Source organism: Dipteris shenzhenensis, chromosome 24 (genome assembly GCF_047967505.1).
Source record: "Dipteris shenzhenensis isolate YYH24624 ecotype China chromosome 24, Dip_SZ_1.0, whole genome shotgun sequence".
NCBI lineage: Eukaryota > Viridiplantae > Streptophyta > Polypodiopsida > Gleicheniales > Dipteridaceae > Dipteris > Dipteris shenzhenensis.
Genome location: NC_141619.1, coordinates 43,883,399 through 43,909,487, shown reverse-complemented (window position 1 = coordinate 43,909,487; position 26,089 = coordinate 43,883,399). Strand labels below are relative to the sequence as shown.

Sequence of the window (26,089 nt, the reverse complement as noted above, 5' to 3'; positions counted from 1 at the left end):
CTTGCACTGTCAGAAATCTGTCCAAGCATCAAAAACTCTCCAAAATCTGCCAAAAGTGCTTCAAACACTCCAAGAAAGGCAGAATGAACTGAATACTCCAAAAAGTGCTCTCCCAACACAAAAGCCCCAAAATAGGCCTGAAATTGCAACCGGAAAGGGGCAAATTGAACAAAAGCCCCAAATGTTGCAAGAATTGCGCTCTGTCTGCAAAAGCCCCAAATTTTACTGCAAAATTGCAGTGTAATCACAAAATCCCCAAATTTCTTCAAGAAATTGTACTGCAGAACTGAAAGCCCCAAATTTTGTGCTTGAAATTGCAATCAGAAAGGGGCAAATTCACCAAAAGCCCCAAATTTGCAATTTCTGAACAAAAGCCCCAAATTTGCAGATCTATCTGCAATGTTTGCTTTGCAAGTAACTGTGAACCTGCAGATGAAGGAAATCCTGTACGAATCTGCAGGTACAAATCTGCCACACGTGCGGATGTACGACAAAGTACTGATGACGCAAAACCGTACGGTGATGACAAGGTGTACGAAATGAGGAACCTGTACGAAAACAGGTACAACTACCTGTTATACAGTGTGTACACGCAAGTACACCGATAGCAGGTACTGCAGGTACAACTACGTACAGAAGGTGACGCAAGTACGGCTGCAACAGGTACGAAACGCAAGTACGATGACAGGTACAATACACGCTGTACTGTGCTGTACGGCGAAACTGTACGGCGTATCTGTACGACGCATGTACGGCGATCTGTACGAAAATTGTACGTCAGCTGTACGGCGCTGCACGGAAACTGTACGGAGGCTTTACGGGAGCTGTACGGCGACTGCACTCGACTTGTACGGAGGTTGTACGGATGCAGTACGTCAGGATTCCGTACAGTCGTACGGACTGTACGGACGAGTTGGAGCAGGCTGAAACTTGAAGCAAGGGGCTGGAACTTGAAGGGAGCAGGGAGCCCGAAGCTCTTGAACCTGCTCTGATACCAAATGTGAGTAGAGAGTGAGTGAGAGAGAGCAAGAGAGAGTGTGAGAGCTGGAAGCTTGGAAGCTGAAAGCTTAGTTGCAATGGAAGAGTGTAAGAGTGTACACACTGAAGGAAAGCTAAGGTTTTGTCCTAGTGACAAAACCTTAGTAGTCACTAACCATAGTTAGTGAACTAACTGCGGTTAGGGGGAAAAACCTCTTAAAGAGGGAAAAGTGCCCCTAACTAGCTTATCATATTACATTGGTCACTGCTGAATTATATCTATAATTCTAACAAAGTCAAGTAATAGTTTGGCCGTGAGGAACTAGCTAGAGGAAGTGCCAACTTCCTAGAGGTTCCTAGGGGCAAATTCTAGGTGTATCCACTAGGTCCTAGTGGCAAGGCAAAGACATTAAAGAGGGGTTTTAGAGTTGGGCCCAAGGACAACATTGCCTTGGTCAAGTGGATTAGGACTTTAATGAAGGGTCATTTGTCATCATGCATGTGGATGCATGTGCTCCTACCACCTACCATCTCTCTCCCTCGCTTACAGAAGCTTCCTATGCTGATTTCGTTGCATCTTCTTGGTCCTTCTTCCACTTTCAGCTACTGTACTCACATTTTTTTGATGCATGCTTCCCAAGGCAGTCCGTGCAATTTGTACCGATTGCAATACATCGCATTTATTGCGTTGCACAGCACATATAAGGCAAGCCGTACACCCGTACAGATCGGTACGGATGTAAGGCACACCATTCGAGGCATCATCTCGGAGCTATACGGACTTCTGGCGCGAGATTCGAGGCAAGGCTCGCTCCCCGAGGAGGCCTTTTTGGCATAGATCCCGAGGCAAACACTTCGGGGCAGATCTACTGACCACTTCCTCTACAGCTCTTTCTTGCCTTTTCTCTACTCTCTTTCTGTTCATTTCTCTCTTAGCCAAAAGACTCATGCACCCTGCTGGGACCCTGGACAAGGAATAGGCACAAGAACAGAGCTCGCCCCTCTACCACAGACAATAGGTATTTGGTTTTTGTCTTCCATTTGATTTCAAGATTTTGATTTGAAGCTATTTGCAGTACTTTTCTTGTGTTTGGAGTCCTTCCTAGTTCCCCCAAGCTCAAGCAAGCACTCAGAAGCGAGGGTGTTCTTGGGGAAAGGCCATAAGACAATGTTGATGCATGTGAAAACCTTGAGGCTACTTTGAGCGCAGTTTGCGATTGGTTTGGATGCTTTGATGTGTTCAATTGGGTCAAGTCGGAAGTGAATGCCTAAGATTGCCTTGCCAGTTGGATCTTATTGGTGCACTATGGAATGGATGCCCAGAGGATAGTCAGAGGAATTGCAAGAGGAATAGTGCAAGGGTGATCCCCCTGGTGTAAAGCATTTTCATTCCGAAAAATTAAATAAATACCGAAAGGGGCGCCAAGGCATTCAGGTCCCGTTGGTGTCATGTGTACTGTTTTCATTGAGCAAGGGCATTCTAGCCACCACACAGTTGTTTTTCAGTTTATTTCTAAGTGGATTTAAGTAAAGGAAGTGTTTGGCATGATGCATTGTGGCTGTATTTGAGGCATTTGACAGTTTAGCAGAGGTTCAATGGCCTTCAGTTTCTTGAAGGCCGGTTACAGTGGCGCCGCTGCCAGGGATCGAGCACAAAACAGCCGGGGATCGGTTATTCTTCGTATCTCAAACAGCCCCAACTCGGAAATGCCAGGGTAGTCCCAGTAACACATCACAATCACTCACCCCGGCAAAACACATGTTCCTGATGCTAAACTAACGGGAGAATCTATTCCTGTTGCATCTGCTTCTACCATTGGCAAATGTAATGAAAAAACACCTTTCAACGTACTTAGTGTTAGCAACTGAAAAGCAGTCACAGTAGAAGAAAAGTCTAATTTCTCTAAGCTGGAAAAGCAGTGGACAGATTTTCTTTTTCAGTTTAAGGAGTTTTTTTCTGACTCTCTTCCACAGGAGTTGCCCCCTGAAAGGCCAGAAGACCATACAATAGACGTAATCCTTGGTAGCAGCCCACCTAACAGGCCTCCTTACAGGGTCGGTGCAGCCCAGCAAGAAGAAATCGTCAAGGACCTATTGGACAAGGGGCTGATTCAGTCCAGCTCTTCACCCTACTGCTCACCCGTGCTTTCGGTCCAGAAGAAGGATAGATCCTGGCGGATGTGCATTGACTATCGAGCCCTCAATAAAATCACAATTAGAACAGATTCCCTATACCCAAGATAGATGATATTTTGGATAGGTTACAGGGATCTGGAATGTTCAGCCGCATTGATCTGAAGACTGGTTATCACCAGATCAGAAATTCAGCCTGAGGATGTGCACAAAACAGCATTCCGAATCACATTTGGTCCGTATGAGTTTCTTGTCATGTCATTTGGGTTGACAAAAGCACCTACCACCTTCAACAGAATGATGGACAGAATTTTTAGAGAACACGGAGCCTTTGTTGGAACTTTCTTTGATAACATCATCGTGTTCTCTCAGGATGAGGCTGAACATAAGAAGCACCTGGCAAAAGTGAATTTTTCACACATGAGATCCATTTTCTCGGACATGTTGTTTCCAAGGATGGAGTCAGGATGGACCCCACCAAAGTAAAGGCTATCAAGAATTGGCCACACCTGAAGAACATCCATGAAGTACGTAGCTTTCTAGGCTTGTGCTCTACTACAGGAGATTTATCCAATGTTTTGCAGAGATTGCAGCACCACTCCATGCCTTACAGAAGAAAGGAGTCACTTTCAAATGGGGCACCACCAAGATGCAGCTCTTGAGAAGCTGAAAGAGAAACTCTGCTCCAATCCTATTATCATATTGCCCGATCTTCGCAATTGATACCAGAGTGTCTGAGTCATGGGCGACGTCTGCAACATCTCCACGGGGGGCTACTAACTCGCGCGACAAGTGGCTCATGTATACTGCATCAATGATCGAATTGCACATGGACCAGTGTGGGGATCCCGTCTTGTGGCCAAGATGAAGGTCGAAAAGCTAAATGTCAACAGGAGTGGTCAACGCCTACTGGGAGGGAGGGACAGTGAGACCATGTACATGTGACACAAAAGATGGGGATCCCAACAAATAATCCACTGTGCTCGTCCCCCCTCCATGTGGAAAGCAAGTGCGCCCTCTTAACAAAGGCCATCTGAGAAGACAATTGTATATAATCAAATCATGAACTGCTAGTAGGTGTCGGCCATATCCCGTAATGTGTGCTGCACCCTCTGGGTGCCTCGCTATCCCAAGCTCTGTCGAATCTATCTCTAGTAATCTGAGGGGATCATCCTCGAAGCCAAGTAGACCCACATGCATGCCCCCTATACGTGCATTGAAATCACCTAGGAGGAGAACATCTTCCTACTTGAGAACTCCGAGATATCATCAAATACCATCTCGTATGGGGTATGGCCCTCTGTGGTGACCTCATGCACGTATGATGATATGTCCGGTGAGAGAAGTAGCATACTGCAAGAAAGATGGGGGCGAGTGTCAAGTGGCTGAATCTGTATCCACATGTGGCGTGCATGCTCCTCCTTCCGCATCACAAATATATAAGGTCTCACGTGCGACCTAAAAAGGACTGTCAACCCACCAGAGCCTCATATACCACTCTCTCTCCGCATCTCCTTCATATGGGCTGACTCCCACGTGTATCCTGTGGGCAATCCCATCTTTGGGCTCTCATGAGTCTCCGGGTATAAGATCACATCTTTGTCAGTGTATGTTTCTAAGAACCCCCCCGGGGTCGCACTTGCTATTGCTATTCCACACAGTCATTTGTAATATGTTTTATGCTCATCTCCAAGCCCTGGCACCGTCATAATTCCCCTTTCTAAATTCCCTTTCTGCTCTTTCAGTTTGCTCTCGGATGATCACCTTACCATCTCTATATGCAGCCCATTTCCCTTCTTGCCTTGCTGCCATCAATTTTACCATTCCTTCCCTCTGGTGCTCTTGGTGTAAGAGGGTGAGATTCCAAATAAGTCCAAGCTCCCTTCAATGTCGCCCTCATGCTCATAAGAGTAGCTTCTATCCCGGAATCTTACCACCAATGGCCTTGACGGTGAATCATCCTTTCCCACTCTCCAGGCTGCCTCACATGTGAGGTTGGCTCCCATCTTGGCGAACTGGGCAGTGGCATCTTGTTGGAATGGTCACCTCCCCATTTGTGAGCCCCAAAATGAGGAGTGCATCGGGGGGTGAACCATAGGTGGAATGGCATGCCGCATGGACAGCATCTTGGCTGTCATGTGGGCAGGAGACTCATGGTGGAGAGGGGGCTGCTAGATGGGCAGCACCTCACAAGGAAAGGACTAAAGGGGCTGCTACATGGGCAGCACATGGGCTGCCATGTGGGCAGCACACAGCCTGGCAGAGGCGCAGCATGGGGTGTTGTACGGGCTGGAACAGGCCCCTGACAGAGGCTCACAGGAGGCGGAACAGAGCTAGCACATGGCACAGCATGGCAAGCCAAAAGGGCGCCTGCAGAGGGCAGCACATGGGCTGCAAAAGAGCCACGACAGAGCAGCTACCAGGCAGGGGGCATTGGGCAGGCAAAGGGCCTGCAATAGGCTCCAACTGTGACAAAGGCAGCAGCCCAAAAGGGCCTGGCATAGGCCCTTATATAAGGGCTAATTGGACCAGCCAACCAAGTCGGCCAGCAAGCCAGTCAGCCATTAGGAGGACATACTCCCTCATGCATGCCACCAAGGTCAAAAGGAAATGTGCTATATTCCTTTGCCTTGGGTCATGTAGGTGGTAATCCATCTTGGAAAGATCATCATCACAAAGCTCCATAATCATCTAAGTCCCGACTGTCCCCATGGTTTTTGTTCTGCACAACGCATTGTGTTTTGCGGTCCACTTTCTTCCACATGGGAAGCATTGATGGCTTTTCATACCCCACATGGTAGCTGCAATGAGTACTTCAACGAGCTGTATTTACATTGCATCTCTGATTATGATGTCCTTACCAAATATGAAGAAGAACTGAAATCATTTTCCCTCTGGAATGGGTAATGGCTGCAATAAACCAGCTGGTAACTTTGAAGTCCACTTGTTTTGCTGGCATGGCAAACATTCAGCCACATGTATGACTTCATCTCTCCATAGACCTTCCCAAAAGAAACTTTTCCTTAAACTGTCATACATTTTTGTGACACCTATATGTCTTGCCATAGGAGAAGAATGCATTTTCCTCAACCCTAGCTGTCTCTATTGTGAGTCTAAAACCAAGTAGATTTTGTTCCGGAACCACAACAGCCTGTTACACAACTTAAAGTCAGGATAATCCTGGCATGAGGGCTCCTGCAATTCTGAAAATATGGCTGCTGTCTTTGAATTCTGCATGTACTCTTCTTGAATGCCATGTATCCAATCCTAGTAAATGGAAGAGAGTGCAGACAATGCACAAGCCCACATCCTGGACAAGGCATCTGCAATCACATTTTCTTTCCCCTTCTTGTACTAAATGTCAAAATCATAGGACTGCACTGGCCAACCATCTCTTTTTCTTGGCAAACAAGTTGGGCTGCGTGAGGAAAAATCTAATTGTCATATGGTCAATTTTGACCTTGATTTTTCTCCCACACAGATAGTCATGCCACTTTTTGGGGGCATGTAGGATGGCCAACATTTGCTTCTCATCAACATGTGTTGAGCTCTTTGGCCTCAAATTCTCTACTTTCATGAGCTATTACATCATGCTCTTGTCATAAAACAGCCCTACAATCCTTTGCCATTAGCATCTGTCCTCCACAATGAATGGTCAAGAGAAGTCAGGGCATACCAACACAGGTGCATGAGTCAAGGCGAATTTCAGGTCTTCAAAACTGAGCTGCGCCTCCTTTGACCACAAAAAGGCATGCTGCTTCAAGAGGAGCTGCCCTCTTACCAAATCTTGGAATAAATCGCCTGTAACCTCTTAGCTAGGTGGGATTTAGTGGCCATCGCCATTCTCTCACGCATTTCACTTTTGTGGGGTCCACTCAAATCCCATCTCTACTCATGATGTGGCCCAAGTATTCAACCTCTTCTGCCATAAAGGTACCTTTTCTGGCTTTTGCATAAAGCTGATGCAATCTCACAATTTCTAGCACTTGTTTGACATGTTCAATGTGCTCGTATTTGCTTTTGCTGTAAATGAGGATATCATCAAAGAATACCAGCACATATCGAAAGAGAAGCGGCTGCATATTTTGTTCATGAGTGCCTGAAAGGTGGCCGATGCAATCGTTTACCCAAATGGCATCACCTTGGACTCATACAAGCCCCTCTCTGTGCAAAAGGTTGTTTTGGGCTTATCAAGCTCTTTCACTCTAAGCTGATGATAACCTAATCGTAGATTTATCATTGTGAAGAACTGAGCACCTTTTAGCTCGTCCAACAGATCGTCAATCCTAGGAATTGGAAATATGTTTTTTGTGGTAGCCTTGTTGAGATCCGTGTAATCAATGCACATATGGTATGACCCATCTTTCTTTTTCACAAGGAGCACTGGGGAGGCTTAAGACAGGAGTGCTATGAGAAATGAAATTCTTCTCAAACTACTCTCGTACCTACCCTGACACTTCCTCCAGTTCCACATTAGAAAGGCTTTGTTCCCGACTGTAGTGCGGCATGTACTCCTCCCTTAGAGGCTGATCTGCACTGCTAACTCTTCCTGCTGTGTAGGAGATCTCTCAAGGTGCACCGGGCTGCACTGGAGGGGCTGAAGGCTGCAGGGAAGGCTGGAGCTGAGTGAGCCATGAGGGATGCAGCCCACTAGGGGGCTGTGGGGTGAGCCAACCCGCCCCAAACTGGCCGACTTCTAGTCGGTTGGTTTGGGCTGGCTGGTTGGGCCCTTTGCCCCATAAAAGCCAGCCTAGGGAGGGGCACAGGGCAGCCTATAAAGGCAGCCCTTCCCCCAGCCCATTCTCCCTTGATGGGAGCTTATTGGCTCAGCCTTGAAGGGGGCCTTCTGGGCTCCTAACCTAGGCTGAGACCTAGACCTACCTAGAACCCTAAGACGGAAACACTAATCTACTGTTCTCCAATGGGTACTAGTGAACAAGGACTGACTTTCTGACTTGACCTAAGGATGAGATACTGACCTACGTAGCTCCTGCCTGACTGTCCCTGGACAAGGGCTCACAATGGAGTCATGGAATACAACAAAATATCCTATCATAGGAGCTATTTGAACTTTGTCAATGAAGCCAATTGTCACTTTGCACCCAAGTACAAGGGTGCATGTGACAATGTCACATCAAAAGTGAGTACAAAGGGTGGGGAGGTGAACTTATATAGTCTCCCTCCACTTTCGCCTTTTTGCCTAGACTATTAGAAGGGAGAGAGAGGAAGGGGGGGAAGAAATGAGATGGGGTAGGAGATGGGTGGAGAGAGAGAGAGAGAGAGAGAGAGAGAGAGAGAGAGAGGGAGAGATGTATTAATGTCCTCAAGAGGCCTCGCGGGCCTATCGGACAAAGTGCACAAAAAGATGACTCATACAAGCCTCATTGAGCAAAGGGTGTGCTAGGGCCCTACAAGCAATACGACGATCTGGTATGTACTTGATGTCTTCATTTGAAACTTTATAGCATGCTGTGGAGAGAATCTGCTCTTCATCTGTCTCAAGTAATGCGAGATTGGAAGGAATTGGCCTTCTTCGAAGGCAAAAGGGGAAGTGTGGGTCCTCAATTCTCGGACACAGATTGCTGAAAGGTGATGGACAAGGTGTACTAAAGCCAGAAGAGTACCTGCTTGAGAGCTCAGTGAGAGTTCGTGGTCCAGGTTATCTGGAGATATTCATTTGTTGCGGACCTTGCCAAAGGAAGGACGAGTTGAAACAAACCCTCAGAGCATGATACCTGGAAGACTCCAGGTTGCTCACTCATTATGAGGGGGACAACTGGAAGATCGTGGCGGTTGGATTGCTTGAGTTCAAAGGCGGGAACGTGACTGAAGGTGGTGCCAGGAGGTGCTACCAGAGATGGACCTGTGTACCAGGATGGTGTGCGGAAGCGGACCAAACCTGGTGGAGTAGAAGCCACTGGATGAAAAGCAAGAAAAAGATTACGACATCAAAATGTTCCAGAGGACTACGACCAGGGAGTTACTGAAGCATTGTCATCGACGTCTTGGCATTGGGCCGAGATGTGTCGGTCAAAGGGGGTGTTGGAAAGGTCACCTCCCCATCTCTAAGCCCCCATATGAGGAACGTATGAGGGAGGGAGACCTAGGGCAAGAGCTGCCACATGGGCACCTGTTTGGATGCCATGTGGGCAGCATGCCTAGGGGAAAGAACATGGAGAGGGGGCTGCCACATGGGCAGTACCACACAGAAAAAGAGAGAAAGGGACTGCCATATGGACAGCATCATGGCTGTCATGTGGGCAGCACATTTAAAGGACCTGGAGCCATCTGGGAGTATGGATCAGCACCATGGATAAAGCGACTGGCAGAAGCAGGTCCAGGAGCAGATCAGTGGCAGTTTGGAGCTCCAGGCAGAGGCGGGGAGTGGCTGGATGATGGCCACACATGGCAGGTTGAACCCGGGTCAGATGCGCCTAGGATGGACAGGTTTCTAGGCAAGCTCAGGGCCTGCATCAGGCCTGACAGGAGGCACAAAGGCAGCAGCCCAAAAGGGCCTGCCAAAGGCTCTTTTATAGGGCTGGTTGGTCCAGCCAACCCAGTCGGTTTTTGACAGACCAGGTCGGCCAGATTAGGCCTGGCTGGTTGGTTCTATTACAGTCCCTTGGGGGCCTATAAAAGGAGGGCCTCCAGGCCCTCATTCACCATCACTTGGAGCAGCATTTCAGGCAGCAGGAGCAGCAGAACAGCCACATGTGGGCCTCTATCCAGGAGAAGACAAGTGGGCTGTAGAGCTGCAGACCTAGATCAGAGTGCTGCCCACCTAGGCTGGTGCAAAGACAGCAAGGTGGAAGAGATGTAGAAGGAAAGTCGATAGACGTTGGAGGTGGCGCACGCGGGCTCGACTCTAGAGATATCCGGCAGATAGTAGAAGAACCTTGTGGTAAGATCAGAGGACGACACCATTGGTGGGACTCTGGATCTATCTCTTTTGTATTGAGTCCATAGCTTTGGACAGAAATATATATTATTTTGGTGGTTTCTGTATCTAGCTGGTTCATTGTCTATTGATGAGTCTGCACATCTATTTGATGCACATAAGTTATATTAGTTTGTGATTCCACACCCCACACCACACTGTGTGAGCTCCTGGACTATTCTATCAGTCTTCCACTATGCGTACCCTCTGTTGGTCCATTTCTAACATGGTATCGGGAATCAACTTCCACGACTGGAGGACAATGCCCTTGCGAGAAGGAGGGTGTCAGGTTCAGTCAGGTGCGTAAGGAGTTCTGGTCTATGGAAGGTTGAGTGTGTTCGCCTTTGCTATGTGGTTTAGCAGTAGAGATGTCGATCTCTTCAACCTCTTCAGCCTCTACTCTCCCTTCCTCCTCCCCCAAATTTCTTTCTTTCACCATCCCTAATTTTGGATAGTCTGGGAAACTGGATGGGACAAATTACCCGATCTGGAAGGTGAACATCCAGAGTCATTTAGTGGCTCGGATGCTGTGGAAATTGACAACGGGAGGGGAGGTGAAGCCAGAGGATATGTTGGACAAACAGGGGAAGATACTCATGCCAGTAGATAGAGAGGAGCTCGAAGGCTTTGGGAAGACAGAGATGCCCATGCCCTAGCATTGATTGTAGGGACCACAGCAGACTCTGTGCTTCCTCACATCCAGATGGCTGACACGTCAGTAGAGGCATGGACCACTCTGAAGGATCTGTACGAAACAGACAACACAACCCGGATCTTGCTTCTTCAGCATCAGCTCTACAACCTAGATATAGATGAGGGAGATCGGTACATGACCACTTGACGAAGGTCCAAGCGGTGAGGGATCAACTAGCCTCAGTTGGTCAGAAGGTGGACTCGCGCCATTTGGCCTTGATGGTACTGACGAGGCTACCTCTGAGTTTCAAAAACTTTGTAACAACTGTGATAGCAGGACAGAGGACCAAACCTCTGGCTTTTGAGGAGTTGGTCCATTACTGCTATAGTAAGAAGCTGGGGAGAGGCTCTACAACAACAACAAAGATAACAAGGCATTGTTGGCGAAGGATTACGCTAGCAAAGGGAAGGGCAAGCCTAACGATGGCAAGTCCAAGAAGGATGACTGTGATGACGAGGACACTTCCAAGAGGAAGCAGAAGAAGCGCTTCTATTGTGACACGCTAGGTCATTTTACGAAGGATTACAGAAAGAAGAAGGCAGATCAGAAAAACAAGAGGAAGGAGTCCGACTCAGATTCAAAGGGTGACACAAAAAGCCAAAGCTAATGTGGTAATCGAAGAGCTGTTCATGGTGACATCTCCGTGTGTTACTAAGGTCAGATATGCCGACCTAGAAACCACAATGATGATGTCGGACATTAATATGTGGGTCGACGAGGAGTCAGAAACCTTTGTGCAGGTGAAGGACAGCATGGAGTGCTTGGTATCTTCCAAGTGCGTGGCTATTGATACTGACACGAGGGTGGATTCCATGGAGTGCCCTAGGGTTTCATGTTCAGATGGATGTTGTACTTTGGACGGACGGAACTATAAAGTGTTGCTTCTATATTTGTCTTTGAGCATTGTCTATTTACTGGCTTGCACATCTATGCACATAAGAAGTTTGTGATTCCACACCCCACATCACACTGTGTGAGCTCCTTGGCATTACTATCAATCTTCCGTTGTGCGTACCCTCTATTGGGTCATTTCTAATACTGGGTTGTCCCCAAAAATGAATGTATTGTCTTTTACTTTGGTTTGATGGTATTGATCACCCAATTCGAAGTAAGGGGGAGTGACGAGCGATGGTTTGCTCTTGCCGATCGCAAGCTGCCTGAGAAGTTACTATCACACGGGAGGTGTTGGATAGTTGGACTTGCTCTTGAAGGGTCAGCCGCAAAAGAGAGAGAGTGCAGGTATGGAAGAAGTCGCACGATAGTTCAACCGTCACATCAAACTTAGATCATGAAAAATAGGAGTACAAGGTACTTGTACCTAGACCTAGGACTAAGTGTCCTAGGTGTCACATAGGACTAAGTGTCCTATGTGGCCTAAAAGACACTAACACTACAAGTGTCTATATTTATGCCTACAAGGCACAAACCATGGCCTATAGGGCATCACTAGAACCACCAGAAGATGGCCTACAAACCCCCCTCCATGGGATGGGCTTAAGTACTCTGAAAACGTCTCAGAATACCTGGTATTTTTTGGTCATGGTGGCACATGTTCATCCAAAAAGATATAGCCACCTATGAATGTACAAGGGATGTCAAATCATGTAACAAAGGGAACCAAGTGTAAAGCCTGTCGGAAGACTTCGAACTTGGGACGAGAAAGTGCCTGTGAATTTGGCACCACCTCATCAATGTTGGCAAGTTGTTCCATGAGGTCCTTGACCTTTGTCAGGTATGCATCCATAGAGTCACCTTCATTCATGCTGACTTCCTGTAATTGCCTTCTCAGATATGCAACACGTGCTTCATTGCGAATCTAATATAGAGAAGCCAATTTATCCCAAGCATCCTTTGCTGTCCTGCAAGACCGGATGTGTGCAATAATGATTCTCTTGCATGATAAAGCAATACATGAATGTGCATTTGCATCTCTTGCATCCCATCTTGATTGTTCCTGAGTTGGAAGAGCGGCAGCAGGAGTGCTAGAAGAGGAGGCATCAGGAGGAGTACTCCCTGCAGAGGGACCAGCAGTAGAGGCAACCACAGTAGCATTGGCTGGCCTCAGATCAACCCCAGACACAATATTCCACTAGTGCTTTGCAACAAGAATATGTTTCATGAGATAAGACCACATCAGATAGTTGGTGCCATCCAACTTATCATCTTCACGAAGAACGCCAAATAGATCTTGATTGTTCCAAGCCATAGCAAATGTGATACCCTGAAAGAAACTTGAAAAACCAAAAGCCTCAAGGCTATCACTACAAAAAGCTGGCTGTCCAAAAATGACAGCAAATATCTGCAAATTTCAGACCCAAATCAAAGGGCAAATGCAGAGATCTGACCCAAATGTGACTGTGACAGGCAATGTTCACTGCAAAAACAGCAAATCTGGCAAAAGCCTCAAATTTAATGAGGGCGAATAGGCCAAAAAGAGGGCAAATGTAGAAAAGCCCCAAATTTTACGAAATTTTTGCAAATGTGACCCAATGTATGATAATCTGACTCAATGTCCTGCAAAAGTGACTCAATGTCCTGCAATCTGACCAAATGTACTGCAATCAAACAAGAAATTACAGACCAAATCCCAAAACTCCAGTGTTCTTGCAAGATATTGCAACCAAAGGAGTTGAAAAAAAAACTCCAGTGTTCTTGCAAGATATTGCAACCAAAGGAGTTGAAAAAAAAAGCTGATAGCCCCAAAATTGCCAATGTCTTGCAAAAGTGCACCTGTCCCAAAGTGTGAACCTCAAAATGTAGGCTTTCCAATCTGTTGAAATGTCTTGAGATGATTTCAAACAGTAGAAGGAAGATAAGGATAACAAAAATCCTCAAAAGCCCCAAATTTTGATAGTGTCCTGCAAATTTCACAAGTGCCAAACCTGTACGGAAATCCTGAAACAAGTACAACTATACGGATGTACGAAACAGATCCAAAGTACAGTGTACAGATTGTACGACATACAGCTGTATGACTGTACAGTACCCAATGTATGATGTACGGCGATGCATGTACGACTTGTACGGTTGTGCGGTGTAGGAAGTACGAAACAAGTACAAATAGTGTACGGATGCAGGTACCTGGGTGTACGGGTGTAGATACGCTGTACGGATGCATGTACTACACTGTACGTTGTACGTCTGTACGACACACGAGTACAGAGACCAGTACGATGTGCGTACGGACCTGTACGACGCAGGTACGGATGGTGGCGTAGACTGAACGAGGTACAGCTTGAGTACGGAGCAGAACCATACGGTTGTACGGCGCAGGTACAAGGGACATCCGTATAGTCGTACAGACTGTACGGAAAAGGAGGGCAAGGAGAAGATGAAGGTCCGGGGCAGGAAGACGGGTCCAGGCTGGCTCTGATACCACTGAAGGGTCAGTCGCAAAAGAGAGGGAGTGCAGGTATGGAAGAAGTCGCACCATAGTTCAGCCGTCACGTCAAACTTAGATCATGAAAAATAGGAGTACAAGGTACTTGTACCTAGACCTAGGACTAAGTGTCCTAGGTGTCACATAGGACTAAGTGTCCTATGTGGCCTAAAAGGCACTAACACTACAAGTGCCTACATTTATGCCTACAAGGCACATACCATGGCCTATAGGGCATCACTAGAACCACCAGAAGATGGCCTACAGCTCTTTGCAGTATTGCGGTAGAGGGGCAATCAGTCAACTCTTTGCGTGTTGGGTCTCACACTCTTTGCTCTGAAGGGGTGTGTTGGGAGATATCATAGCCAAAGAGTGTGTTGATGTGATGTGTTGGTGTGAAGTACTAGGTGATTTAGTACTAGTTTATGTGTGTGAGTTCCCTCTACCTTGTGTCTCTGTCTCAAAGGCCCGACACCGTCATGCACTATTTGTATCTCCTCCACCTCTTTGTACCCTCTCTCGAATGATTACCCTATCATCCTGATACACAGCCCATTTTCCTTCCTGCATCAAAAGTAAAAAGGGTGGGGAGGTGGACTTATATAGTCTCCCTCCGCTATCTCCTTTTTTCCCCTCTCTAGGCCTAACCATCCCCTACTCAAAGTAGGCCTAAGCCTCACTAACATGGCCCAATCATGGCCTTCATTACAAACAAAGCAAATAACCCTTATATTCCCTCTTGAACCAAGAGAGGAAACTTGACATCAAACAATAATATCCTCTCAGAGTGGCAAAACGAACAAAACTATAAATGGGAACTTAATTCATCTGATTGCTGCCTTTGACATAACTAACCACTAAAGCCTGCTCATATCTGGTTCATTTCTATCTTCTAAGTCTGTGCTCCTCACTGAGGAGGCTCTGGCTGTTGTCAAAGACAGCAAAGGTATGTACAAATAATCTTAAAAAGAAGTGGCAAGTCTAATATGACAAATCATGTCTTAGCAAGACGGGTTCTGAGATTTAGATCACAAAAGTTCCAATGCATGTATTTTAACCTAAAAAGAAGGAAAACGTGCTTACAACAGTTTCATAAACCAACATTTAGAGAAATAGCAAAAGAGACCTTGCTCGCCATTGTAGAACTTCTTCAGCAGCACCACTCTCTGAAATCCTTTCCAAACTAGATGATGCTGCTCTTCTAGAAAAGCCGAACGACCGTCTCCATGGTAAAGGTCGTGATCGTTGAGATCTAGCTGACGATGTCCGAGTAAATTGCCTCTCAGTTCTGGAAAAAGAGGCAGCATGCCTACAACATGCAGAAAGAAAAACAACTTCACTCAACATAACATTACCAAAAGCTCAACTATCGGGTTCGTGACGTTCAATGCAAAATATTTTTCATGCAAACTAGCCCACAATGCTCTCTCTCTCTCTCTCTCTCTCTCTCTCTCTCTCTCTCTCTCGTGTTGTCAATGTCACAAAAGAAAATAAACATAGAACATATTCTTGTCAGAGCAGAAAAACATTCTAATAATATTCTGGCTGGCAGGGAAACACGCTAGTATCAGACTCGGCTCTCCAAGGAGCCCATATGCAGCCGTTCTCAAGGTGCCCTAGAAGTTGGCAACAACATCTCTAGTTCTTGTGACTACTTACCACCTGATTCCTTCATACTACCACCATCCACATGGGCTCCTTTATATGTGTACACTAAGGATCTCTCAGTCCATACATATATGCTATCAGACTTCATGCACAAACAAGCATTTGAAAGTTCAATAACCTAAGTGGCAAATTTGACTTAGAAAATTGAACCATAGAAGCATAAAGGGAGATGGCCTCATCACCAATCACCTAAGTTTTCTGATCGTTTTAAGATGAGTTCCCTTTCATGTTACCTCCAGAAAGAAATGTTCAAAATAAGATTAAACTTATTCTGTGAATAGACCACCTTATATGCTGAGTTTTACGGAAGAAGCTGAGGTGAGTCGGCAATCGGAAGAATATCTCAAGTTGGGGCAGTTCAACCCAATTTCTCACCTGTTGCTTCACTAGTAATATTGAAGAAAAAGAAAGATGGTACCTTTCGGTTGTGTATCAACTACCTGAGGTTCAACACTATTACCGTCAAGCACATATACTTGATGGCAAGGATTGATGATCCGTTGGATACCTTACATGGTAGGTGGCTCTAGTGCCTTCTACATGCTCCTTTGCCATTCCTGGACCTTCCTGGGCCTTCTAAACTTCACATGTGTAGTTTTCTCTCTCATCTTCTCCCTTTGTTTAGATTTTGGACTGGTTTTTCAGCCTCCTCCAGCTGAATTCCGCTTTTCTTCATAACTCCTCACCCGTTTGGATTCCTCGACTTCCGTTTGGCCCGATGGCTTCCCCTCTGCCTCCCCTTCGTAGTGATATGCTTTTCCCTCCGTGCGTTTGGTAGCACAGGTAGAGCTGAGCACTTCTTTTGCTGGTCGAATTTGCAAAAGTCGCTTTTTCTAGACCTTTTTGCTTCTACCGCCTCCTGGGCCTCTCCTCTTGCAAAGCTACAGCTTTCTGTTGAATTTCGAGTGGTCCCACGTGGTGGTTGACTGGTTTTTCTCAATTTTGGAGGACTTTCCGGCGATGAAACTTCTCCAAAACCTTCTCAATGCATTCCTCTCTGAAGCACGCTTCTTTTGAGCCCAAGAACTCCCACTTCTTCGCGACAAAAGTGCTTCTTTTCGCATTTTTTAGTGGAATTCTTGCTGGTCGGCTCTTGTAAATGCTCTTTCTTCATGCCTTTGCACTCCTCTTTGGCTGAGAATGCAATTGGGCATTGGCTACTATGTCCTCTTGGCGATTGAGGACTTGGTTCGAGTTTTCAGGGCTTGGTGAGTTGTGATTTTGCTACTGCAGTTTCTTTTTTCCATAAGCTATTGGTTGGCCTCGTGTGCCGCCTCTTTCTTGACTCACAGGTGCCCAGGCAGTGCTACATGAGTCATTCTTTGGTTGGGTACTTTGCTGATTTTATTTTGGAGCTTTGAAAAGCTTTGTGAATGCCATCTGGAAACCACTCAAAGAGAGTGCAGCTGTGGTGCACTGTGATTGCATCTAGACAGCCAATGGAATTGCACTCGGAAAAGAGAATGCCTTTGGGTTGAGCCTATGGGTTAAGTGCACTTATGTGATGGTGTTCTATGCTTGAAAGCCTTGCGAAGGCTTAGTGAATTGGGGCTGCGTGCTCAGTTGCAGGGAAGGTCTCCCAGATGCAACTTGTAATCATTTCACTATGAAATATAAAGAAATACCGAAAGGGGCGCCACGGTGTTTGGGGCCAATCAGGTGCACTTGTCTATGTTTGTTGAGCAAGGGCATTTTAGCCTCCATCCCTTTTTCAGTGGTTTTGTTTGTAAACAAATGGGTAAATGCCAAATGGTGATCATGCAATGGTTAATGGTTGTGATATATGCTTTGTGAGCTGTAAATAAGTGCTGAAGTGATTAAAGGTTTAGTTCCACTGCCCTCTCAGTGATTAGAGGCCGGTTTCATTGGTTCCATTGCCGGGTAGCACATTCAAGGGTGCATTGCAAACATAGAGATTGGGCTGACAGTGGAAATCTTGCATAGACAAGAATACCTTCTCAGCTTCTTTGACCATGCCAGCCCTTGCGCAACTCCCAATTAGTGAAGTGAAGAATGGGGGCATGGGTTGCACCAGTGTGCTTTTCATGAAATTGAGGAGAAGCCAGACAACGTGCGAGTCCCTTGCGCTAGCAAGGAGTCGAGCAAGAGCGGAGTAGGTGTGCGAGATGTGAGCAAAGTGGGGTTGGAGGGTGGCCCAGTGGAAGAGGCTGCAAGTGAGGGGGGGAGGCAGGGGCAAGGAGAGGAGGAGGGAGGAGAGCAAGAAGCGGAGAGGAGAGGGGCGAGGGGGGCAAGGGAAGCTTGCAAGGAGGGAGTCCATTGGAGGTAATCATTAATTGAAAATGGAAAAATAAAAGTTAAAAAAACTATGTAAGCCAGAAAAAGGTTGCATAAAGCATGTTAAATTTGTGTGAGTTTATATAAAAACCTTTACAACTTTACAAGTCCTTGACAAGCACTGTGTGTGTGTGTGTGTGTGTGTGTAACTATCTAATTATAAAATAAAGGACTATGTTTAGAAAAAACGTTTACAGACCAAGACGGTAAAAATAACAACATTACTAAATGAAAGGGAAGAGAGAGAGAGAGAGAGAGAGAGAGAGAGAGAGAGAGAGAGGGAGAGAGGGAGAGAGTGCACATGCACGTGTGTGTGGGTGCGTGCGTGCATGCGTGCATGTGTGTGTGTGTGTGTGTGTGTGTGTGTTTCAAGATAAACAGGTCTTCCTCAGACCGTAGATGCTTCATGAAGAAGATGATCATTTGTGACTCTTAACCAATGCAACCACCAATTGTAGAGACCCCACCCACAAGACCATACGGTTAACCGCCCATGCACTTCAACTACTCTACCCTGCATTTCGGCCCCACATTTTGTTTGCTACTGCTAGTTGGACATAGGTCTGCTATTGCATTATTCAAACACTGCATTCATTCTTGGTTGATCATCTCTCAAATGACCAAAATGATTTGCTAGACTCACCTCTTCATGGCCCACTTGACATTTTGAAAGTTCCTTCTCATCAAATCAAATTTTCCCACTCGAATCACCACCACAAGGAGTTACTTGGTTTTCCACACTAGAAGGATCTATTTGGTATTAGGAAGCACTTTTGCATGAAATGGTTATCCCCTAGCATGGGTTTCTAGAGTGGGCAAAGCGAAGGAAAATCAACTCCATGCCTTGTTAGCAGAAGCCTTCTAACAAAGCTCCAATGTTTACACTACCTAACCTAGGAGCCCAGGTAGTTGTGCAGACACAACCAATGTGAAGCCGAGGTCAGATGTTGACCTCAAGTTATTTCAACTATACTAGGTTGAGACCATACATGCAGGTTAACTAGGGTTAGCTCAGATCTAGACCATTTGAATGGAGTTAGCTTAGACCAAGACGTCAGTTTATCTCAACTGTCCTAGGTTGAGACCATACATGCAAGGTAACAATAGGTAGCTCAGATCGAGACCATTTGGGTGGAGTTGCGCCAACTCCCATAGTGCGACTCCAAGCAATAGGGAAGGCCAACTTAGGCCAACACAGGGAAGCCAATCAGTAATAGTGGTCCAACGAGTTCTAAGTTCTGAAACACGAAAGTGGTACATGTTAGCATAAGTGAGAGAGGGAGAGAGAGGGGGGTGCACACGATATAGCTACCTGTCCACTACATTGTATTGAACATGAACATGAAGATGTATAGGTAAACCCCTTAGGGTTAGGGCTTGCCCATAATGCCCTAGAGGTATGGTGCAATTTATACCATCCTCAACACCCCCTCTTAAATTGCATTGGGTAAGTAGAGGGTGCATGTACAAGATCTTTTTGTATTTTGTTTGGTGCATATGATAGCATCCAAAACTGAAAAGAAAACTAAAGCATACTATGTGCATGTGTGAGCACAATGACTATGTAGCGGAAGCATGTACAATGAGTACAACTTGCGATCCTGTACATAACGTGGATTTCCCCCTCTTAAGTTGTGGGTCATCCTTCGCCTTTGGGAATAAAACCCAAAAGATAGGCCGAAAGGACGAGGAAGGAAATATGCACAAAGTCAAGTCCACTTGGATCAAAGACTAGTTGATCAAAAGATGACTGCGTGAAGAATGGTGTGTATCGTTGCGTGCCGAACATGTCAAAGCTGAACATGTCATAAGTCACCATGGACTGTGCAACTGCTCTAATCCAGATGTGAGGCTAGTTGATGTAGCGATGGACAAACAATCCGATAGGTTTCACCAACCCAAAAGAACTGACAACAATGCCAAATGTATGCTACAGTAGTGTAATCTCCGGAGAGTACAATAACTAAGGATATCACTTGTATTACTTCTAAGGTAGACAATGTCTCAACAAAGGTTTTGGGCACCACGACAATAATTATCAAGTCTGCATCAGTTATTATGACTCAAGAGCCCATCCCAATAATTCAGTACATAATCGTTGGGGTCAAGTGGTGGATCAACTGTATAGTAGTGGAGACTTCAATTAGTCAAATGCCCAATCTTCTCAGTAGTGACAAATATGATAGGTTATTTTGCACCAAAGTTACTGTTACAATGATGGTTCCAGTGACTTGTTTGATCTCATCTTCATTTGGAATAGTGTCAATAGTTACAACATACAGGATCGTAAAAGACTGCATAATTGGTGTGGATAGGGTAAATGCTGGGGCCAAAGGTGTAGGTATGATACATTGCTCTACAGAAGAAGAGGCCCGTACAAATGACAAGGTATAGGAACCTGTCCAACCTGTATGCTCAACTATCATGAGCTGAAGGTCGTCTGATGTGTGCATGGCTAAACATCCATCGGCATCTATCATAGGCTTATCAAGAAGGAGCTAACAATATAAATGCCTAGAAGCCTGAAATACAACTGTGAAAACATAAGATGTCCCTTAGGCATATGAGATGCCAAATGACGATGTAGGGATTGATCTGGAATCTTGGATCCAACCACTAATCTACATCAAGTATGGACTGTATACGACAACCATAAGTGCATGCTAAAACATCGAGTCTCCCCAGGTTGCACTATGGCTGAACTCGATAATGTCCACTGCACTGGGACAGGACCGCACTGATGCATAGGTATTCTCATGCTAAGGAATGATCTATTGATCAAAAGAGGTGGTGGTGATAACTGGATCTAAGCATGATGCAATGCGACATTACTGAGCCGATGCTGGAATGTCATGTAAACTGATCTATTGATCTAAAATGCTCGTGGAAATTGTGTCCAAGATATACTCTGTATCAATGAAAGCATCAATGCTCGATGCTGGAGTGGAATCACTTGAAGAGCTAAATGCAATCTCGTGCTCGCACGAGGTGGCTGAGGAGCCTATCTATCATGCTTGGCGAGTCATGGAGATGTGCCACTTTGGAGCTTAATGTCGACGTGGATAAGATGCTGATTGTAGGTCTGCTATAGCCATGGGTTAGGCCATCATGTATCGTGGTTGGCTAGAGAAGAATGCTTGTTGGAATGGGAGCCAAAGGCTAGAGCTTCGAAGGGCTGGTGTGGAAGCTGTGTTGGCAATAGTGGTTGCCTCTACAGTCCGGGCTTCTACAGGTTGCACATTCCGTTGACAGGAGCTTTGAGTCGACATTGGAGGGTCTTGCAGATGTTGATGGAGGTGTAAGTGCTTGAATTGCTTGTAGTCGGCACTGTAGCTCATGTGGCAGAGGGAGCAGTCTGACATGCATTTGTGAGGCTCGTCATGATACTGTGGCTTGGCTTGTTGCATGTTGCATTGTGCTGACTGGTCGCTGAAGGTACATTGGAGCTTCTTGCCTTGTTGTTAGCATGCTAGTCGAGATGCATAGGTTGTAGTCAATTCAGAGGTCATTGAGGGAGCCACTAAACTCACCACTCGCTGAAGAACTGAAGCTTGGCGCCTAGGCTAATCGGCTGTTGGCAGGAGATAGTTGTTTGCTAAGATTGAGCAGGGTCACGGGCATCTTGTATGTCAGCTAGAGCAGCCTTTGCCTAGAGTAGGGTGACTGTTGAGGCTCTTGAGGAGTTGATTGCCATGAAGTGGATTGGTGAGAGAGAGATGACTGTTGGGAGTGGAGTTGCTTACCTCCCAAATGAACAGTCTTGGTAGGGAAGGCTCTATAAGTAAACTATGGAGTATCGTCCCCCAACAATTTCATCCATCCTAGCTTCTTGAAGAATTCTGTCGAATCACCAGGAATCACCATTCACCCTCTTCCTTATCTTTCTCTACACTCTGTAGCAAACTTGTTGCTGCTATACTCGTTTGCAAGTCTCGAACCTAAAGAACAAATATTGTCTCTCTTTGATAGCATCTTCTTTGCAATAGGCTTTCTTGTTGCTAGAGAGTGTCACCCGCAGTATATTTTGAAGGAGGCTTCAAAAACATAGTGCCTCTCCCCTTCTCTCTTTCAAGAAACCTTACACCTCAGAATACCCACACTCAAAGAACATGAGAGATTACACCTCTCTCAACTTTAGAAGAACATAACTTGCACTCCAAATATCAAATTTGGGAGCTTTCTGAAGCAAAATGGAGAGGATAAGGAGCTCCACAAGAAGAACTCACAAAGAGAAGAAGATTCCTCAAATGGAGGGCTTATCACCTCGACGGAACAAGGGCTTAACACTCTCTCTCAAACAAAAACTCTCACACGGAGGATGCCTTGCAAGGAGGGCTTGACACTCATGAAGGGAGTGGGAGCACCATCGACTCTGATAACATGATAGCGGAAATGAGGCACATGATATAGCTACCTATACACTCAGTTGTATTGAACATGAACATGAAGATATACATGTGAAGCCCTTAGGGTTAGGGTTAGGGTTAGTGTTTGCCCCTAATGCCCTAGAGGTATGGTTCAATTTACACCATCCTCAATAGTACATCTCAACTGCCTAAGTCTGTGGGTACTTAGAGGGTGAGTCCAAGTTAGGACATCCTCACTCAACTATTCAATTAGGATCCTCTAGTTTTAATCCTCTACAAAGCAAGGGTGATGAACCCTTACAATTGAGCATCATTCTCCTTTTAACGATAACCTCCTAGTACACTTAGCCAATTGTCATATGTTTAAATTAGGATGCCAATGGGCATACAAGGATTAAGCCTATATAGATAATTACATTGAAGATCACAATGGTAATCAGACTTCATGACCCTTGGGGTCAGGTCCTTCAAAAGATGTCTTGCACTTTGAAATACATCATGTTGGTCCATCGGGTAGTGGTCAGCTGTGTATGAATCTGCCCAACATTTGCAATCGCTGTGGAATAAGAAATCGTTTACTTGAAATCAAAATTACTAAAAGAGATTGTGTTGAAGTTAGGTAGAGGATGGTGAAGTGGATGGTTTGGAAGTATGAGTATACCTTCCTAACTCGTCTTGCCTCCCTATCAGCTTTTTGTACTGAGGAAGCGATGGAGGTTGGGAAAATATTTCCCCAAATTGTTTGTCAGATTGTCAAAACTAGAACCCTCTAGGTTGAAATCAACTAGCTTGTCAGCAGCACCTTCTACTTGAATGAGGAGTTGACCTGTATTGAGAGTCATTCCACTTCTTCAAGGTCTTCATCTGGAGGTCCATCAAGGGGACTAGGAGCAAGAGGTGGAACACGAACAAGAATAGGAATAGGGACAAGAATAGGAAGTGGAAGTGGTAGTTGTGGCAATGGGCTAGGATTTATCCCTGACCTTGCATAAATCCAAAAAGAGGCTTGCACCACAGTGGTTGTGGAATTTTGGTCGCGACCAACAGATTGGCGAGGCATCGGATGCCCAAGAATGCTTGACAGAGTACATGTAGCCAATGACCCTGTTGGCACTAGTTCTTCATCAGATCTTGTACGAGGCTAGCTCAATCATGGGAAAGTTCATGAAATTATTGTTACCAATCACATACATGTGCCTACGAGTCACATACATGTTCTTGCAAGTGTGCCTTTTTGGCGGTCAGATTCTCCACTTGCATCAAGGTGCCCAAGCTTCTTCTACAGTGAGTTATTAGAGTTGGTGGAGTCAAGGGTGGATTTTCGAATGGATCGGGTTGCCCAACAGCGGTGGCAAAAGTCTACAGTCTCAAAGTTGGTTTCATAGGACATTAAGTTGCACCGTGAGCCTTTAGATCTCGAACCATTATTTCTTGACCATCTTAGTATTGCGCTGATGCTTCTTCTTCTAGGCCAAACTTCATTTCAGCCACTTGGTGGTTTGCAACATCGTGGCTTTACTAGAGGCGCCAGTTGCACATTCAAGATCCAGATAGCTGGATCTTCCATCAATTGTTCTTGGGCCGAATTTGCCAACATGTTCAGACATCCATTGGAATGGTCATGGGTTTTGCAATCGACTACTTCCCCTTTCTCATGGCCTTCTATAGATCGACTTTTAATTGCTCAATATGTTGCATTATTGTAGTAGTCTGTTTGTCAGTTGGTGAGGTACTTCTAGTGCCTTCTACTTCTTTGGTCTTGATTACTCTACTATATTCAATCAATTGTCCATCACACCAAGTCATTAGCAAATATTCTATTGTGTCTGTTGTCTTTGGGACTAACATAGAATGCTAAAAGGACTCTTTGCTTGTACATATTGAGTATTTGTTTATTGTTTATTCTTTCTATGTGTCTTTTCCATGAGTTTTTGTGTCGTTGTCCTTTTTTCTTCAAATGTGACATGTTAGTTCTAGAATGATTTTGATGCTAAGATGAAAATATAGCTCTTGTTAGTGGAGTAAAGTTTCCATTTACATGCTTATTTCCCATGCCTGTGAGATTGGTTAATCAGCATAGAGAGTTGCAAATGGTATGAATGATTCTCCAACACCAAAAGAATGCAAAGGGTGTATCTCATACTGACTAAATTATCTAGAAAAGAAATTTTTCTTGAGGTCTTTAAGGTCATTGGCTACAATCATACAATCTAGCTTCTCTTTTGGTCCTACATACTTAGCAATCCTTGGCTCCAAAAGTTTGAGAGCTAATAGATTTTCATTATCAATAAGCATTGTAACTATTTCTAGAGATACCTCAAGCACTTGCACCTCAAGAGAAGTCCCATTTGGGCCAAGAGCCACTCCCTAGCTAGCCTTAGGTGAAGGAATGAATTATTATGCTTCTTGTTAAAGGAAAGCTGATAGCATTGAACCTTTCAAATGAAAGGGTTGTTGAGTATGTAGGACTTATTGAGGACTTGGGTTATTTAATTGAAGTTCATGACCCTAAAGACTAGAGAAGAATTCTTTTTCCTAACCATGTTAGTCATTGTGAGCTACACCTATTTGGGATTAAAGCATCATTCATACCATTTTCAAATCATAAGTTGAAGTTGAAATTGAGTCGAAGTCGGCGGACTCCAACTCCCACTCTGATGAGGGATGTTTTTATCAAAGCTATGCTTACATATTAATATAAAATCTTGGCGAAAGTTTTCAAGCTCATTTTTTTAAATTTCACAATATTGGTAGAATGTAATACTTTTTTATATATTTTCTTTTGAATTTTGAAGGAAAAATGTAAATCCTGGCGAAACTTTATGTTTTTTGACATAAAAGTTTCAAATCCTAGCGAATGTTTCAAATATTTTTTTTATTAGGGCATACAAACTTTCAATGCCAATATAAAATTCTAGCTTCTTAACGAAACTAACTTGAAAAATTCATCTAGTACTAGGGTAATGTGCCAATCTCAAAATTATGGGGGATATACTAGTTGCTGATAGAATAATGGTGAGTAGGGGAGGAACTCGACAAAGGAAGAGCTCAAAAGTGACCCTAATAGTTTGGCTCAGATTGTGCAAACAAATGCCAAGAAGAAGAAGAAATCAAGAAAGCACAAGCACGGAAAGAGTGAGCACACACATGCATCAGCTTCTCATGGCGGACCGCACACTCATGCATCAGTTTCCCATGAGAGACAGCCATCAAAAATGACTCAGAAAGTGACTTCCAAAAGAGAGGAATCACCCAAAAGAGCACTTGAGAAAGAGGTACAAAAAGTACAGCCAGTGCAACAGTATGAGCAGCCAGCACAAGGCCTTGGTTTGGGTACTTCTACTCCTCAAAATAATAATGTGCAGTCCATATATGTGGCTCAACCACCTCAGCCATATTTGAGGCAGCAACCTGAATATTTTGGTACAGATTCTATCTTTGATGCTATGTTGATTTCACCGCCAATTGGGCATAGAAAGTAAGCCATGTGCACCTGCTACTTGGCTGGAATTTAAGCAAGTGTTCTCTTCTACTTGGCTTACTCCAAATTTTGAAGTTGAAGTACTTTCACACTGGCATGACTCGTCATACAAACTTTGCAAGAATCTTGATGATTACACCAAGAGGTTTTGGGATGT

At 45.1% G+C, this 26,089-nt stretch overlaps 1 protein-coding gene across 5 annotated transcripts in view; it reads right to left on the bottom strand.

Annotated features, from left to right (window-relative positions):
- The window catches only part of LOC147886639 (uncharacterized), a 67,494-nt gene that overhangs the window by 30,295 nt on the left and 11,110 nt on the right, over positions 1 to 26,089 (bottom strand). For all 5 annotated transcript variants that reach the window (XM_087396009.1, XM_087396010.1, XM_087396011.1 and 2 more), the window contains exon 2: positions 15,248 to 15,430. In XM_087396009.1, coding sequence (XP_087252135.1) covers positions 15,248 to 15,430 — 183 coding nt within the window. The remainder of the gene's footprint in view (positions 1 to 15,247; positions 15,431 to 26,089) is intronic.